Raw genomic sequence first — 17,939 nt, forward strand, 5'->3', positions numbered from 1 at the left:
ATATAAGGAACATTGGCATATTTACAAAGTTTCAACATAGCATTCTGTGAGATTTGTAATCATTCAGAGAGGGGCACATAGAATAGAATAGAATAGAATAGAATAGAATAGAATAGAATAGAATAGAATAGAATAGAATAGGATAGAATAGAATATAGCCTTCTGCAGTAAAATACAAATTAATCATGTTCTAATGATACAAGAACAGCCATTCAAATATTCAAAGTGGAGCTATTGGCATTTGTTAACAAAATGGACAATGCACTTGGCTCTGAGTGATAAAGAAGACTTGAACACAGCCAATCTAATAGAATTATTCCAGTGGTGTGCTTTTGGGGAACTTGAACCTTTGGTTTGACTACTATAGTGATGGTCAGCTCTTTAAGTGCATAGTCGACACAGAGCAGCATAAATGCCATGTGCATATATTTGTTATATCAAAGAGACAAAGACAACTCCACAAACCTGTAATCTGAAGGAACATGGGGTTCTGACATCAGAGCCAACAATTGATTTAACTCACTTATTGTGAATATCTGAGCTTATATGTAAGTCCTAGAATCCAATTAGTATTTCCAGTTTATGAACATTTATGTGGAAATTTGTCCCTGGAAATTTCACCACTACCTTTCCTATTTGTTCTGCAGCTAATGGTACAGAATGGCCTCAAAACACAAAACTTCCCTGAAGGCTTGCTCTGAGAATCAGAACCTGGCTCCTGGCCATTCAGTTGCAGCCCTTTGGAAGTCAAAAGTCTTTTCTTCCCTTAGAAGTCTGAGCATTCTAAATCTCATAGGCTGCTATGATGTATTTCCAAGTAGCATTTTACAAAATAGTTTGGCAAGTATTCCTTTCCCTTGGATCCCATCCATATCTCAAGTGTCTCATTCTTGCACACTAATGGTACCTCCTCCTTTGGGTAATAGGTACTGCCTAAGGCCATTCATGGTGAATAGGCTGACCACTTTTTCTTCTCTGTTGCTGTAAATGTTCCAGTTCAGCCTCATACATCATTTCTTGAACTAAGTATTTCTCTCGTCGTATGCGCTCACGGAGGCCCTTTGGTATATCAGGAATCAGGTATGCAATGAATGACTTAATGCCAAAAACAAGATGCTGTAAAGGTAAAGATAAAAGTACATTTTCAAAGGCTCCAGAGCACTCACTATAAAATAGAAAAGTCATGAACAATGATGCATTTGTCTCAAAATCAAGCATCAGAACGTAGTGTGTAGCATTTAGAATATTGCTTCCAAGACTTATATTGTAAGTACAAATTTTATTGACAATCACCTTAATTAGACACCAAAAAGTTGTTTCCTCTCGTTAATGCTGTATAATGACATCACTGCATAAAAAACATCTTATAGTACACATTAATAGACACAAATGTATATTCAATAGACAAAAATACAAGCAAGATAAACGTGTAAGCCAGGGATTAGACTCAGACTCAATGAAGTATTTTTCAGAAATTCTATTATATAAGTTCACTATCACTATTACTACTATCAAGACTTTAATTTGTGTTACGTAATTTTGGTACACTATATACTATTTGTGTTTTGAGAATAAACTGGCAGTAGTGGGGGTTTGTTGGTTTTGTTAGTTTGCTTTGAGAAATAATTTTGCTATTATTTTCTGCTTTGGCTTAGAACTTGCTTTATAGATCAACTAAAAGAAATCCACCTGCCTCTATGTCCTGTTTGGTGACACTAAGGTGAGCACTACCACACCCAGCCTAAGTGTTGGATTTGAACAAATAAAAATGGAACTCAAAAGGCATTATACTTGTAAGTAAACGTCTAGTATTTGAATGAAATCAATTAAATCTTCATCCTATAGAGACTCAGGGGCTATATACCCATGATCAAATTATCCACATTCAGTGTCTCTGATAGTGATGATAATGCTCCATCTTAAATGAATTAAGTTAACACACATTTGAAGAGCTTAAAAGAGTGCTTGGTACAGCATGAGCTCTGCTCAAATGGCACTTCCTACTGTTATAACTATCCTATGAAAATAGTAGGTCTTACCATTTCTCAGAAAGGAAAGAGAACAGTGTGATATTTGTGGGGTTACTATGGCCTCTTGAAAAACACCATTATGTAAAAGGCTGTTAGTGGACAATAGATTCTTTATGAGAAAAGGAAGAATTAATTGTACTTTTAGCTGGACTTGCTTATGTGTTCCAAGAAATTGCATGGCAAAGTAGATCTGTAAAACAATTCATATTTTCCCACACAAAACCAGAACTTTTTGCCTGATCATTTAAATATACGATACTTCTAAAAATTCAATGATGTATCTCAAAATGATAGGAATACAAATGAAAATATTGCTATGATGTAGTAAAGTATAATATATGATAATAAATATTTCATTATATTTAAAAATTATAATTCACATGATTGTTAGGTGTGTTTTAAACATGAGTAGAGCTCATTGACATTTCTTTCTAGAGCTAAACACATAAAGCAAGTAAAAGATGAAAGAAATTTTAGGGCACAAAATGATTGACGTTATTTGGAAAATATAGCATCCAAAGTAATACTACTACTATTACTAACAGAGATGTGTATGTGTACATGTGCGTGTAAGTGTACATGTATGTGTATGCACATTTAAGAATCAACAAGAAGAGTTTCACATAGGTTGCTTAAGAGTTACAGGATGAATAATGGGAATGAAGAAAGAGAAATAAAGAAAGTCTCACATGGACCCTTGAGTGATTTTACAAACTGATGTGTCTGATTAACTTTGTTCATTTGACTTCTAAGGAATATAGGAAATATGTACATTTTAAAACTAAATAATGAGAAACGTCTCATTGAATTATTTGATTGAAAATATGAGTTTAACCATCATACTACCTTCAATGAAGTAGAAAATCTTATTCAGTAAGATATATCTAAATTGATTCAAAGAGACATTAAATAAGAAAATGTCAGTCCTCAATAAGACCTTTAGAGGCAAGCATTTCATTTTCAGATATGTACAAATTATAAATTTATATTTGGACATAACTTGAAATATGTAATTGTCTTTAAAAAGCATTTTAAAATCAGATTTATTAGGTAGAGTGTTTGCCTAGCTGACACAAAGCCCTAGTTTCTATCCCCAGATTCATATAACCCAGGTGTGGTGATGTGTACCTGTAATTCTAGTGCTTGGGAGGACAGAAAGGATGGTTAAGAGTTTGAGACCAACCTTGGCCAAATTGGAAGTGTGAAACCAGGTTGGTATATATGAGAAGATTAAAAAAAAATCAAATAAACAAAACTTTTTTGTTTGTTTCAAAAGATTTAAGATAATCAAAATACTATCTCCTCTGGCCATAAAAAATGTAAAAATTTTCATTGACTCACTGGTAAACCAGAGAAATTGTTCAATACATCCCAGTGCTAAATTCTTCACTACATCATGACTTGTAAAACGAGTGATAATATTGTGTGTTGATCTCTTTAAATTGTCTCACAGTATTACAGTTCAATACTATCATGTCTGTGATAATCATACTCCAATAATTTTTAATAAAAGTTTTAGGAAAAATTTATGGAATGTCCAAATTGTTTTAAACAAATATTCATATGATTGACTGTATTTTGAGATAATTATTCAGAAATACTCTACCCTCATGTGTAGTTTTGAAGTCATTTGTCATCTTATGAAAACCACTTCTTTATTTTTAAGCATGGCCTCTAGGAATGTAAGTCTCGGATCCTCAAAATTTTTGTGAGATAGTATCTTTCTCACCAATTTTCTTTCATAAATAGCCACTAACTTGTGGTTACAATTTTTTAGATCTTGCTCATTAGTTATTTATAATTGTTTTACCATACACAATCCTTTCCTGGGCCTACTAAAGTTCTTTTTTAGAAGCCAGTGAAGAATTGTCATCAATCTCTCCTGGGACTAACCTCAAATACAATAATGAAGGCCAATCGAGCAGCCAGGATGTGCCAGTACTGTAAGGTGAACTCATAGGGTTTGGAACTCCAAGGGGGGCCTCTATAGTCTCGGTACCTGCAATCCACAAAGACAGAGAGCATGAAGATAGCAGAACATTCTTGATTTACTCAACTTTCAGAATGTTAAATGCTTTTATACATGTAAGGGGGAGGAGTTGAGGTGGCAAAAGCAAGCAGGAAAGATAAGTACATTATAGGTAAATACCTGCAGTAACCAGATTTTCCCATACCAAGTTCACTCAGGTCAAAGAAGGATAAGCTATTGTTGACATATCCCTTTAGGCAACTAGGAGAAAATAACAGGATTGCATGAATCATAAATTAATAAATTTCTGAAATATCTTCTTCCTTATGAGTCACAGGATTTAAATACTGTCATTGTTCCTCCTATTCTAACTACTCAGGACTCTTATTTCAACCTGTCCTCACTTCTTGTCCTGTCATTTCTTCTCAGTTTATCCCCATTGATTTTTACTTAGTTTATTTAAAACAAAACAAAACAAAACAAATAAAACACCTTTGTAGTTTCTGTCCATAAAACGTCCTGCTACTTGTTCATTTAAACTCAGTAAATCTTTTATAAACACATGCATGCAACACAAATGGCTGGTTATTAGTTATATCTATTTATCACCTAATCACTTATTTAATATATTTATTGTGCACTATACTTTGTTATCAAAATTCTCCGTGGTTGATATTCAGCAGTGAGCAAAACAGATAGTTACACACAGTGAAATAGCTGTTATCTATAAAGAAAGATAATTATTAGTCAGATGTGGTGGCACATGCCTTTAATTCCAGTACTCATGAGGCAGAGACAGAACTGTGAGTACCAGGTCAGACTGGACTACAGAGAGAGTTCCAGGACAGTCAAGGCTACACAAAGAAGCATGTCTCAAAAACAAACAAACTCAAAACAGGAAAGGAAGGATGGAAGGAAGGGAGAAAGGAAGGAAGGAAGGGGAAATAATTGTGATGTTTGCAGGAAAATGAATGCAACTGGAAATAATCATACTGAGTGACTGAGTCTGTCTCAGAAAGAAAAATTATGGCATGTTTTTCTCAAGTATATTTATCAGATTTTAGACAGACAGATAGACACATAAAATTATGTATGCAACTATGCTGTGAAAGTAGAAGTCAAGCCATTTAGACATACAGTTGGAGTTCCTGAGGGGGAGCAGCATATGGGACTATGAGGGGAATACACTCAAAGTATGCTTGCGAACCACACACTGAGAAACACTCCTAGAAAAAGCAGTTTCTAAAACCTGATGTAAGAATATGTCTATCACATTCTTAAGTTTGAAATATTGCTCACAATTCAGCAATAACTTCACTGTATTCCTTGTTGATCCTGAATCTTGTAACATCACTCAAACATTTTCTTATTGATATTTTCAGGTCCACTACTATCTTACCTCTTCATGATTTGCTCTGACATTTTCTAACCCGAATAGATCTTCAATTTCATTGCTAAGCATATTTAGAATATTATTAAGTAATTGAGTGTTTCTCTGTATATATGATGTCTAAGCCGCAAAAGACCTGCATCGTTTTGCCTGAAATTATTCTACTCCCCTGATTACTGAATAAGGAGATCTTAGGTGCTGTCCACAGGAAATTCAGGTTGTGAAATGTAAACTCAGTCAGTAGAATTTTCATCCACCACTAGGTGGCAATAAAGCTACTAGCAAGTAATTCATTTAAGAAAGACACCAGACAAGAATTCTACACATTTTACATTCTGCATTAACAAAAAGGCAATATATTGTTTTTTCACTATTGACACTGAAACATTCTCAGATACCATTTCATAATCACATACCCAATGAATCCTTACTGTCATAAACTGACCGTGTCATATAGTAATAAAGATGCTGTATATCTTAGAAAATGACAAAATTAGAACCCAAATTTTACGTGTCTAACTTCAAATTCCTTTAAAGCTCTTAAAGACCCCAAAATCTGTTTAAGTAAGCAGTAGTAAGATTCTTCTCACTCTTTAAAAAAGAAGAGACACTTGTCATCAAGGGTTTTTCCAGTGCTCTCAGTAAACATCAGTTCACCAATAGTTAATTAAGGGTCAATGTCACTCTAAAGCAAAGCTCCACCTGCTGGGGCTCATGACCTTTCTCCATTCCTATAGATTTTTCTGAGGAAAAGACTTTTTTTTCTTCACTCTAATGCCTTCTCTTTTAGATTTTACATCTAAGGCTGCACCTGCAAAGCTTTTAAAGTTGGCCTAACAGCTCTATAGTTAGTTCTCACAGGCATTGTTCCCATATACCTATCCAAAGGAAAAGTCTGAATTGACAAATATTGTCTAAAGCGATTGTCTGAATCCAGTTATTTTGTCTTCCGGAGACAACAGGCAAAGGCTAGAGATAACTATTGTAATCAGAATGTATGGACTGAGGTAACTGTAATGATATCACCTGGTCAGAGATCACACATGGTGCTTAGCACCCTGGAGTGGGCAAAACAGCCATCTTCCTAACTGGAAAGAATTACTTGAATTAAAAAGACAATGGCAAAACCAAACAAAAGCAAATGAAACCAACCAGCCAACCAACTAACTAACTAACCAAACAAAACAAACAACCAAACAGAGGAAACACTGCAGAGGTTGAGAAGTTGCCCTACTTTGAAATGTGTCTTTCAACTTTAGATGAAAAACACACACTAGCCACATATAAGGAGGTTTGTCTGCATCAGTCATCAGTCATATCCCTAGCATTATATGCTTTTAAAAAAATGTCTAGGCCTGAAGATTGCAGACTTTTCAGGCTCCATTTCTTCCTTTTTACTGTTTTCTTTTTTATAAGCTTCACCTGCTCTCTGCATAGCAAAGACACCTTGTCCCTTTCCTTGAAGAGTTTAAGTTTGATTTAGGCTCTCGAACTGGACCTTTCTAGAAGCATTAGATTTTCTTAGCATTATGACACATTTTTTTCAAGTAAAAACTGACTCCGAAATGAGTTGCTGTAGAAAGCAGTTTCTGTTCTTAGCCACAATTGTTTTTATATAAAAAAAAAACAAACTATAAATACAATGATCAGAAGAATTACTTTTTAATGGTCACAGAACAAAACTTCCCAGTTGTCCATTAACTGCAAGTATAAAATAGATCAGAAAAAAATAGTCAAATTTCAACCTTACTTTTCATTCTGCTTTACATGATTTGCACAAGGGCCATATTTGTATTCATAGACAAAACGTGGGATGTAATCAGATGTAATAGCAATTACAAATGCATTGGTGATCACAGCCAATATGCCAATTCCCTCAAGAATTCCAAGCCAGATACCTGGTAGGAGAAAAAAAATGAAAACGAGTGAATAAAAAGTGTACAAGATAAAAGCATTCTGGTTAATTTTACTTTGCAAAGAATATTCTATTTATTTTGAGCCATATTTCTGAATATCATTTACTTTTCTTTCACTTAAAAATTATATTAGATTGCGTGAATGGGTACTCATGCCCTTGGGCATCTGGAGAAAGCAGAAGAAAGCATCACATTGTCTAGTGAGCCACCCCAGTGTTCATGATGAGGTTTTAACTCTGGTCCACGGAAACAGCAGTAATTGATCTTAACAGATAGGCCATCTCTTCAGCCTCTTGCTACCTTTTTACTAGAGTATCTCACACTCCACATATTAGAGATGTTGCAAATACTATTTTTAAAAAGGGAAAATTGAGTCTTACCTATGTCAGTGGCTCGGGCTGGCAGAGGCCTCCTCCACTGGGTAACAAATTTATATGCATCCAATCTAATTTCTATGATATTGTTTAATAAAGCCAAAAGAGGGGCCAGGGGAAAAGCAGCAACAAAGATGGTAGTAAAACCAAATTGCAGAACTGTAAAACAAGAGCAGTAGAAAGTTATGGAGTAACATCCACTGAGTGCCTCACCATGCCAATTAGAAACACTGGAGAAATTACCTTAAATTATTGCAGTAGTACTACCCTGTAGCAGGATATTTTCCCCACAACATTTACCATAAACTTGGTAGTTTGGGAGGAGCTAATGTGGGAGGAGAGGATAGAGGAGAGGAAGAGGAAAGGAAGAGGAGGAGCTAGGAAGAGGCAGAGATGTAGGAGCCATGGAAGACCACACATGTATTAAGAGCAATCCTGGGTAACAACATACATCATAAGGTTAGATATTGGGACATACCTCTAATTGTGTGGGCATCTTGCTAATTGAGCGTTACCAAACATATAAAGTTTTTGGATAATCTTTAAGCATTAGAGTCTCATCTCTACTAGGTACCTCATGGATGGTGGGATGGTCTGGGCTCAGCCCAGCCTTGTGGAGACAGCGTGGGAGATTGGCAGAGCCATCTCTGCCAATGGCTCTGCCAATCTCCCACGCTGGCATCTCATGGGTGCCAGGGCTGGTGTTTTTGGCTGGCCATTTCTAGATGTAGCGTGCACATGGCCTCTGGCCATGGAACATGGTGTCAGAGCTAAACAGAGCCACCACCGCTTAGACAGTCAGCCCAAGAAAACACCGTTCTAAATATTAACTTTAACACTACCCACTAAATATTCTTATTTTTATAGTTGAAGAAACTTTTGTTCCTAGGTGATAGGTAAACTTGTTGAAAGAATAGATGGATAAAAAAATGTTAAAAACCTGTATTCCATCCTAGATATGGGCATATTTAATGGATACTCCCCAAGCCCACACCCCTTATAATATGAGAAGGCAGGGGGAAAAGATAAACAGAAAGAGAGAAAGAGAAGGGGGAAGGAAGGAGGAGAAGGAGAAGTATCAAAAAGACAGGCAGAGGAGCATTTCCTTCAGGAAATTGCTTGGCTCTGGCCAGGTCCCAAAAGACTTCCAATGCACTACCCCATCTTCTCTTTATATAGATGAGGATACTGAAGGTCAGAGTGTAATGAAGTCAACAATTAGACTGGGAGTCCATATTTCCTTAGTATAAATGAAAGACATTCCTGCAGAAACTAGGACTCAGCCTGGGTTTTAGAGGTTGGAGGTGATGAATAGGAGAGGAGCAGAAGGGGTGAATACGGCCATATGCTGTATGTTACACACATTGTGTATAACAAAAAGAAAAAACAAAAACATTATTTAAAAGTAACCATGACTTTATTTGAGGAGGATAATGTTTTTCTTCATAAGGAGATCTAGGTTTTTAGTTTTTCATCTAATATGTGCTCAAGATCCTGTTGTGGTGATACATGCCTGTAATCCTAGCTTTGGGGATACCACAACAGGTAGATTGTGAGGTTCAGACCAGCTCGAGTTGTTTATTCATCAAGTTCAAGATCAGTATTAAATACACTGTAAGAGCTTATCGAAAAAAAATAGATGCTAGTAAGATCTTATCTCAAAAAGAAAGATAAAAGAAAGAAAGAAAGGAAGGAAGGAAGGAAGGAAGGAAGGAAGGAAGAAAGAAAGAAAGAAAGAAAGAAAGAAAGAAAGAAAGAAAGAAAGATAGAAAGATGCTAGCTAAAGGCTTCATTGTGACAACAACTTCATTTTGACTAGATGCCATAGCGTCTTTAACATAACATAGGTGAAAGCCCACAGTGCCCCAGACCCTTGACAGGGTTAGGACAAATGTTCACTTGTGGTTCAGAATGCTCAGAGCTGGAAAGGGTATTGTCATTAATATTGTTTTCCTTTTGAACCAAAGCTCATGTGAACTAGGAAAAGCAACACCAACAAGACCAAACGATCCTGCAGAAAGTCTCTCCTTACCCATTTCTAAGTACTCATCCATTAGCCCATGAATGTTCATAGGCTGAAGGTTCCAGTCATTTTCCCACTGTGGTATGGAAGCATCCTGTATTCCCCGTTTGATTTTATGTCGTGACCACCAGTTTTGGATTAACCTGCCATTGGAGAGCAGACCAAAGACATGTGACCAGTTAGTGAAGCATCTGTGGGAAAATGTATATTTTTACTAAGAAATAATAAATTTCAACTAATCACTAGTTATTTCAAGTATTCCTGGAACTGAAGATAATAAATAGCTTTAACTTTTTTTTTTGTTTTACTGGATATTTTCTTTATTTACATTTCAAATGCTATCCCCTTTTCAGGTCTCCCCTCTGGAAACTCCTTCTCCTATTCCCAATCCCCTGGCCTCTACGAGGGTGCTCCCCCACCCATCCACCCACTACTGCCTTCCTGCCCTAACATTCCCCTACACTGGGGCATTGAACCTTCTCAGGCCCAAGGACTGCTCCTCCTACTGATGTCCAACAAGGCCATCCTCTGCCACATATGGGGCTGGAGCCATGGGTCTCTCCCTGTGTACACTTTGGCTGGTGGTCCAGTCCCTGGGTGGTTTTAACTCTTGAATAAGTAAAAATAAATATGGCCTTCCAAACATCTGGATATTTATTAGGAATCCATTGCCTTGATGTTGATTAGGTTAAATTCATTTCTCCTATCTCCACCTGTAAGAATTCTTATGTTGCCTGTTGTAAGGAGGCCTGAGCCACCCATTGCTTACTCTCCATCATTTTGGGGGCAGTTCATGTGGACATGGATACAATTATGTCCTGAGGGAAATAGCTGGCCTACTTAAACTTTCAGGAGTCCTGAGTTTTGGTCTCCATTATGTCATGCATTGTATGTGGGATTTTTGTCAACTAACTTCACTTCTTTGAGCTATAAAGACGAACACTAATAAAGGCATCCTGCTACTGTAGTTAAGAAGACTTGTCGGGCCATAGCTATGCTTACATGAGTCATCATCTGGCATCTAGAAAAGAAATAAAAATATTCTATCTTCTGCCTGAGAATGATACTATGACGTCTAGAGGTAGCCTGGTATGCAATGTGACAAGCTTTTGTATAACAAATTACTTAAGGATTTGAGAACAAGTTACTCTAGGACAACAAAATTTTTCACAACTCAGTGAAAAGAACCCAAGGCTCAATTTTAAGGAATTACAGATTGAGAATCTGTTGGAATAAGAAGTTCTCCAGTCAGCACACCACGGAGGCCCCTTCTGGAGACTCATGAAGATGTTAAAGGTCAGGCACACTAGAATCGATACAGCTTGCTTATTTCAATTTTAAGGTTTTAATTGAATAGGCATCTGGAAGCCAAACAGTGTCAACTAACTGGGACCCCTGGGAGCTCCCAGAGACTAAGCCACCATACATAGAGCATAAACAGGCTGGTCCGAGGCCTCTAGCACATATGGAGCAGAGGACTGCCTTGTCTGGCCTCAGTGAGAGAGGATGCTGTGTCTAATTCTGGAGAGACTTGATGTGGCAGGTTATGGGGATGCCTATGCCAGGACTGTGGGTGTGGAGCTCCCTCTCAGAGACAAACAGGATGGGGATTGTGTGAAAAACTCTGGGAGGGGAATCAGGAGGTGGGGGCAACATTTGGGATGTAAGTAAAAGAAACAAAAAGAAAAAATCTAAAATAAATTTTGAAAACTACTGCTTTGGTGATCCAGTCATTCCTGCTAAGTTTTCACCTGTAAGGCCCTTTGTCTAAGTCTTTGAAAAATACAAGTGGAAGATATCCTGCTATTTTTCCCTCAGTATTTGAAGTGCATGATTCAGGCTTACCACCTGGACAAGCTCATCATTAAAATGAGTATCTGATGTCTAACGAATACAATTGCAGACCACACATCATGATGATGATGATGATGATGATGATGATGATGATGATGATGGTGATGGTGATGATGGTGGTGGTGGTGATAATGATGATGATGCAAAGAATCCTTTTCTATGCTACAATGGCTACAACCCCACCCTGTTGGATTTTATAACATGCTCCTGAAAGACTTGATCTTGTGCCCTACTGTTGATATCTTATTTCCTCAGCTGTGTTCATAGGATACTTCCCATCCTCTACACCTAAAAGTGGTAAGCAAAGGAGAAGGGACATATAGCAAGTACAGGAGGGACCCTAGCCTTTAATTCTTCATGCAGGTTTTATTTAGAAGAGATGTCACTGAATTTGTTACATAACTTAAATATATAAATACATATGCATATATAAGTATATAGTATAAACTTCTCACAAGCCGCTTGTTGTTTAAAATTAAATTTTAAACTACATTGGGTCATTTCATTTTTCTTTTGCAAATTTCCTGCTTCACAAATGAAAGAAAAAAGACATCAGAGAGGTGACATAACCCTAATCAGGATTATCAAGGAATTGAAGCCAAAAGTAGGTAGTTCTGACTCCACCCTCTAAGTGGTAGTTTGACCACTGCTCAGCATGTTGCTGTGTTTATATGCCTTCTCCATCTCTAGGTCAGTGGCTCAGGAGTGCCATTAATAGGAAGACATGAGAGAAGAATCAAAATAAAATTTTATGAGTAAATTCATTTCGTATCATTAATTCACGAGGAAATCCATTTACATCATCAGTCAGCTCATCAGCTTGATCCTCATAGGTAAACATCCTCACAGGCTGCTAACATGTCAGTTGCTTCTAGTGATGTTTGTAGAGGTGGGGAGAGGAAGCATTATGAAAGGATTATCAGACTTTGTTCTTTTCAGCCTCTTCTACTTGATGTATTATTTTAGAAGGAAAGGAGGCACTTTTATTTAACAATAATGTCACCACCACCTTACATCTGTTGATAGCTCAGAGACACCAAAAAAGTTATTTTTATTTTTGAGACGCTGTCTTGTGAAGCATTGAGAAATAGCTAATAAGCTGAGCTAGTATTCTCTACACATTCATTCCTTCAACCACAACAGCTGTTCCTAAAGGTGACCTCACCATTTACCTTTTCTTAGACATATGAGAAATTAAGGCTCAGAAAGCCAAAACTTATGGGCAGTCACACATTTAGTCAGGATCAGAATGGTAGCTGACCAATCATCTCACTATTCATGAACCCCAAATTATAACTATATATAAGACACATCTAAAGTCAATGTGCTCACGGATATCCCAGCTCCATGAAATTGTTCCATATTTGCTTCAAAAACATGATGACTCCCATCTGGAGGCAGAGGTCTATCAGACAGCCACTCGGATGGCACTGAAATAGAACAGGGAGAGCCATAAGGAGACTGCTCTCTCCTACCCACCAAGCTGGCTCAAACAGCTCCAACTTTAAATTGCAAAGTAAATTGTACATCTGGGTCACATTTTCTCATGTAAAAATGGAAACAGATACAATGACATTGGGGGAAACTTTGGGTAATTATGGTGGGATTTAGGTTAGATTTTAGTGACCACTGGCTTTCTCCCAGTGTCAATCATGCACACATATCATGAATACTAACATGCTTTCTATATCTATAAATAGTAATTAGAAAGAATAAATCTGACATACTGTTTACAGTTTTTGTTTCTAGGAAACTCTAATTTCAAATAATTTTAGAGTTTCTGAAAGATTTTTAGACATTTTAATAAGTTCCTATAGATTTCTTCCCATCCAGCTCAAAGGTAAAGAATTACCAGCAGTGCCTTGTAATTAAGTAAATTACTATCGCCACTTTCATTCCCTCATCCCCCCTCAACTGTTGAACAATACAATCAGCATACTGCATGGCATATCTTTCATGTCTCCCCATTTTCTACTTTTTGAAATGGGTTTTTTGTTTGTTTATTTTTTGTTGTTTTGTAATCTTGAGAGATTTTGAAGATCATTGGAACATTCAGGCCTCTTTGTCTGGGTTTATGTCTGTGCTAATTTTTGCTGTTGCTTAGATTTCCATTCAGTTTTCATGAAACACATGCGCACGCGCGTGCACACACACACACACACACACACACACACACACACACACAACTTAATTGAACCCAGCAACCAATATATGCTGTAGAAACTGCACTATAAAAGCAATTCAGGTGGAAAACGTAGGTCTGCATCTTTAGAAATGGGATCATGTCCTGCTCATAAGGATGATTGTTCTATGGCTTTGATCCATAGTTTCTATTTCTGTCAAATTGGTACTAGTGGGACTTCAAAAGGAATAAATAGTTAAGACATAAAAGAGCCTCCTTTTCCTGTTCCAGCCCAGTGGCACAACAATCTGAACCAGAGAGTAGGTGTGCCCGTGGCCATGCTCATTGCACAGCAGGGTAGAGAGTCTATCATTCTAGCATCCTTCTTTTTAGCCTGAATGTATGACCCCTGAACTCGTTCTCATTTTATACCATAAATGTGCTGGGTGGAATATGTGAAGCGGAATCACTAAGACACAGGGGACATCGCAGTTCGATGAGATTGCTCCTCACTTTTGTGAGAGACTTGAGGGCAAATTGACATGCTCAGAGCCTAAGGAAAGAAGACTCTAGTCTCCGCTCACAATGCATCATGCTAAGGATAAATTCTATTTACCAAATATGTAAGTTGCCTTGGAGTGTAGTCATGAGATGCGTATATTATTATAAAAGGACAGGAGAAAGGAAGCAACAAGAAATACATGATTGAATCATTTCTGTAAAGTATAGGCCAAAGTTAAAAGGCAGGTCAATAATGAATATGTTAAAATTGAGCCTGGAAGAATGTGTAATTTATAAATCTCTTTATGTGTTCCATGAGAACAACAAAGAACAATGGTTTTAGTTTGTCCAATTCATATAGTGCAGGCCTTGAGCTAAAGTCAGTCCTTAAATACTCTAAATTTCATTTGATAAAATATACTTAGAATGTACAAACAGGCAAGAATGAATATGCATAAAACCTAGGCATTTGTGAGCAAACCAAAGTTCAGTGTTTTCACATATTTTCTCCTGTTTTGTTAAGAATGTGTTTAGGGAGAATGAAGGGAGCCTTAGAGTCTGTAGTCACTATAGCTCTTTTGAAGAAGGTTGGAAATAGACAGGACTGTTCTCTGTTTTACCTACTTTAGGATTTCTACTCTAAAGTCAGCTCAATTGTATAAGCCCACAAAATGTACTTTTATGGCTATGCTCACATCCCATCCCAATGGTGCCTGGGAAACATTGTTCAGAACAAGACTTTGAAGCTATACTGCTTTTATTCAGATCATAATTTCATCAGTTTTGTGACTTTATGCAAATTATAAAACTACTCTTTTTATCTACTCATCTATAATATCAATGCAATAATAATAATAATAATTAATAATAATAGAAGTAGTAGTAGCAGTAGTAGTAGAAATAGGAATAATTGTTATGAGGATTTATAAAATTATATCAGAAGAGCACTTAGTAACTATTGATGGAATACATCAGCATGTAGTAAGCGCTTGAAAAATGGCACTTTTGAACAATGTAATAATGAGTAATATTGTTAGTTTTGGAATACATTGAATTATATGATATTTTTTCTACATAGATATCACCTATCTATAGTGAGAGTCATAAATATGATGTAGCCATTTCTTAAAAGTTCTGACAAATTGTATCATTTTTCTTTCCTTATACTGGTTACTATCAATTTTGCCTTTTGATTGAAATGCAAAAGTTAATTTAATTTCACAAATGAGGGCACATGCTACTTCTTGCTATAACTAGTCATAACAGGAAGGAGCTAAGAGTCCCAGACAAGATGTCACCAAATTGGAAATTTAAGCACATGGACTACGAGAACCCAAAGACAAAGCATTTGTTCATTTCTGATGACATCCTATCCTACATGATTTTTAATACTATCAAATAAAGGCATAGGTTTGTCCATTGCAGTCCCTCCATCAGAGGCCCACCCTCAAGTCTGTGTTCATACTTGCTTCTTATGTGAATTGAATTCAGAGTGAATACTTATCCTTAATTTTCATACTTTATAATTAGAGATTTCTAGGGTCCATAATAAATTACATTGCTAATGTTATTTTTGCCTAGAACATTCAGTCCTTTGTGCATAAATATAGCTACTGCATATCACATCTATAATGGAAAACGTGGAGGAGGGTTATGAGATATTTTTGTGATACCATTATTATAATTATTTTTCTGGAACTTTCAAGATTAATATATACTTCCCACAATTTAGTAATCAATGGTAAAAAAATAACAATGATGATTATACACATTTGAATACAATAAGTGGTAGTGTTAGCTTTTAAAATGGCATCAATGTGCATCTACATGGCTATAACTCCTCTGTTCCCACTTTAGGTTTCTTAACTCACCAAGTCAAGCCACCGTGATAGAAGTACTCCTTAAATTACTAAGTGGGTGACCAGACTTTTGTTGAATGTCATCATCATTTTTGGTCATAAATAACAACAAAAACAAACTAACAGACATACTGATAACCAGAACAAAAGAAAACTGAAAAACCTGAGACTTCCGGGCAAGCTCAGGGTCATCACTGTCTTAGTGTCCATCTTCCCTCTCCCAGTGTCTTATTTATAACAGCCCATTTAGGTAGGGATTCATTAGGCACTCAGGGTCTGCATCAGGTTGATATCTTCAGTTTTCATCTCTCGAATGCTGGGGTTATAGGAATGTATAATGACACTCAGTCATTGTCTTTGGCCACAAAATAGTACAAATAGAGCCATGGTGCTAGAACACTGATAAGCATCAGCAACAATTTGTGAAGATTATCCCTTAGGCCAGGGTTGTGCTTATTGTGCTTTGTAAATTAACTCCTATCTATAAATAACTTGAGAACCTAATTATTACTACGACCATTTTAGCATGGAGAACTAGATAGCCATGAATGATGAAGGCAAAGAACAAGTTGTAATGGCAAATAATATTTGAACCCAGCTTTTTTATTGTAAAGCAGGAATTGTGAGGAAGTTTTAGGCTTCATCCATGTACAGAGACAATTTCTGAAACAATCTAGAAAGATATCATCAGTGGGGTTTTCTGATAATTTTGAGGAGCTTTGTATAGAGACTGAAACTATCCCTGAATTTTTCTTTTGTAAAATTTCTTAACTCCTTCTACATTACAACTTCATATTAAAATCACCATATGTTAATTGGATATTTTTTCGAATGGAATCATTATTAAAGTCACTTTTGTTGAGAGAAGGAACAAAATTCTGATGAAAACAGAGATCAGACATGGGCGTAGTTATAAGATATAAGCTTCAACAAACATAGACTCTGCTTTTGCTGTTAAATGCATAGCTTCTATTTGGTAGAAATACTTTATTATTCTTAGCATGAAAGTAAGTTTTGAATTAGTAAATATCACCATATTAGAAAATAAAATTAATAAACATAAGTTATTTTAAGTTCCTAGAATTGAGAAGAAATTTTATAGGATAATATCAATACTAAAATCCAATACGAGCACAATCATTTAAGTATAATGCCAAAAGTTTGACAAAGAGATTTCTCACTCTAGAAAGTACTACTGTTTGGAAGACAATTTCTCAGCTTCAGGGAAGGCTCATGAAATGCAGAAATCCTGTTTTCATCTTGTTTCAATGGGCTATATATATATATTATAAATCAATAAAGAAATAAAGAATATACTTTCTTCTCAGCACCTCATGGCACCTTCTCTAAAATTGACCATATAATCAGTCACAAAACTACCATCAACAGATAAAAGAAGATTGAAATAATACCAAACATTCTAGATCACCATAGACTAAAGGTAGACTTCAATAACAACAAAAATAAAAGAAAGCCCACATACTCTGAAAAATTCTCTACTCATTAATAACTTGGTCAGGGAAGAAATAAGGAAAGAAATTAAAGACTTTCAAGAATTCAATGAAAATGAAGACATATTCCCAAACTGATGGGACACAATGAAAGTAGTGCTAAGAGAAAAAAATCATAGCATTAAGTGTCCTCTTAAAGTAACTGGAGAGATCCTACACTAGCAACTTAATAGCACATCTGAAAGCCCTAAAAAAAAAGAAGCAAACACATCCACTAGGAAGAAATAATCAAACCCAGGGTTGAAATAAACCAATTAGAAACAAAGAGAATGATACAAAGAATCAACAAAACCAAAAACTGGTTCTTTGAGAAAATCAACAATATTGATAATCCCTTAGCTAAACTAACTAAAAGACACACTAACAAATTAGTTATCCAAACTAACAAAT

The 17,939-nt window shown here is 36.2% G+C and overlaps 1 protein-coding gene across 1 annotated transcript in view; it reads right to left on the minus strand.

Moving 5' to 3' along the window:
* Nucleotides 1-933: 933 nt before the first annotated feature.
* The window catches only part of Ano3 (anoctamin 3), a 258,830-nt gene continuing 241,824 nt past the window's right edge, over nt 934-17,939 (minus strand). The window contains exons 21-27 of the mRNA XM_028766961.1: nt 12,889-12,986; nt 9,712-9,845; nt 7,686-7,838; nt 7,140-7,287; nt 4,180-4,260; nt 3,924-4,029; nt 934-1,116 (exon numbers count right to left, since the gene is read on the minus strand). Of these exons, the coding sequence (XP_028622794.1) occupies nt 934-1,116; nt 3,924-4,029; nt 4,180-4,260; nt 7,140-7,287; nt 7,686-7,838; nt 9,712-9,845; nt 12,889-12,986 (903 nt within the window). The remainder of the gene's footprint in view (nt 1,117-3,923; nt 4,030-4,179; nt 4,261-7,139; nt 7,288-7,685; nt 7,839-9,711; nt 9,846-12,888; nt 12,987-17,939) is intronic.

Source organism: Grammomys surdaster, unplaced genomic scaffold (genome assembly GCF_004785775.1).
Source record: "Grammomys surdaster isolate TR1022 unplaced genomic scaffold, NIH_TR_1.0 170, whole genome shotgun sequence".
Lineage (NCBI taxonomy): Eukaryota > Metazoa > Chordata > Mammalia > Rodentia > Muridae > Grammomys > Grammomys surdaster.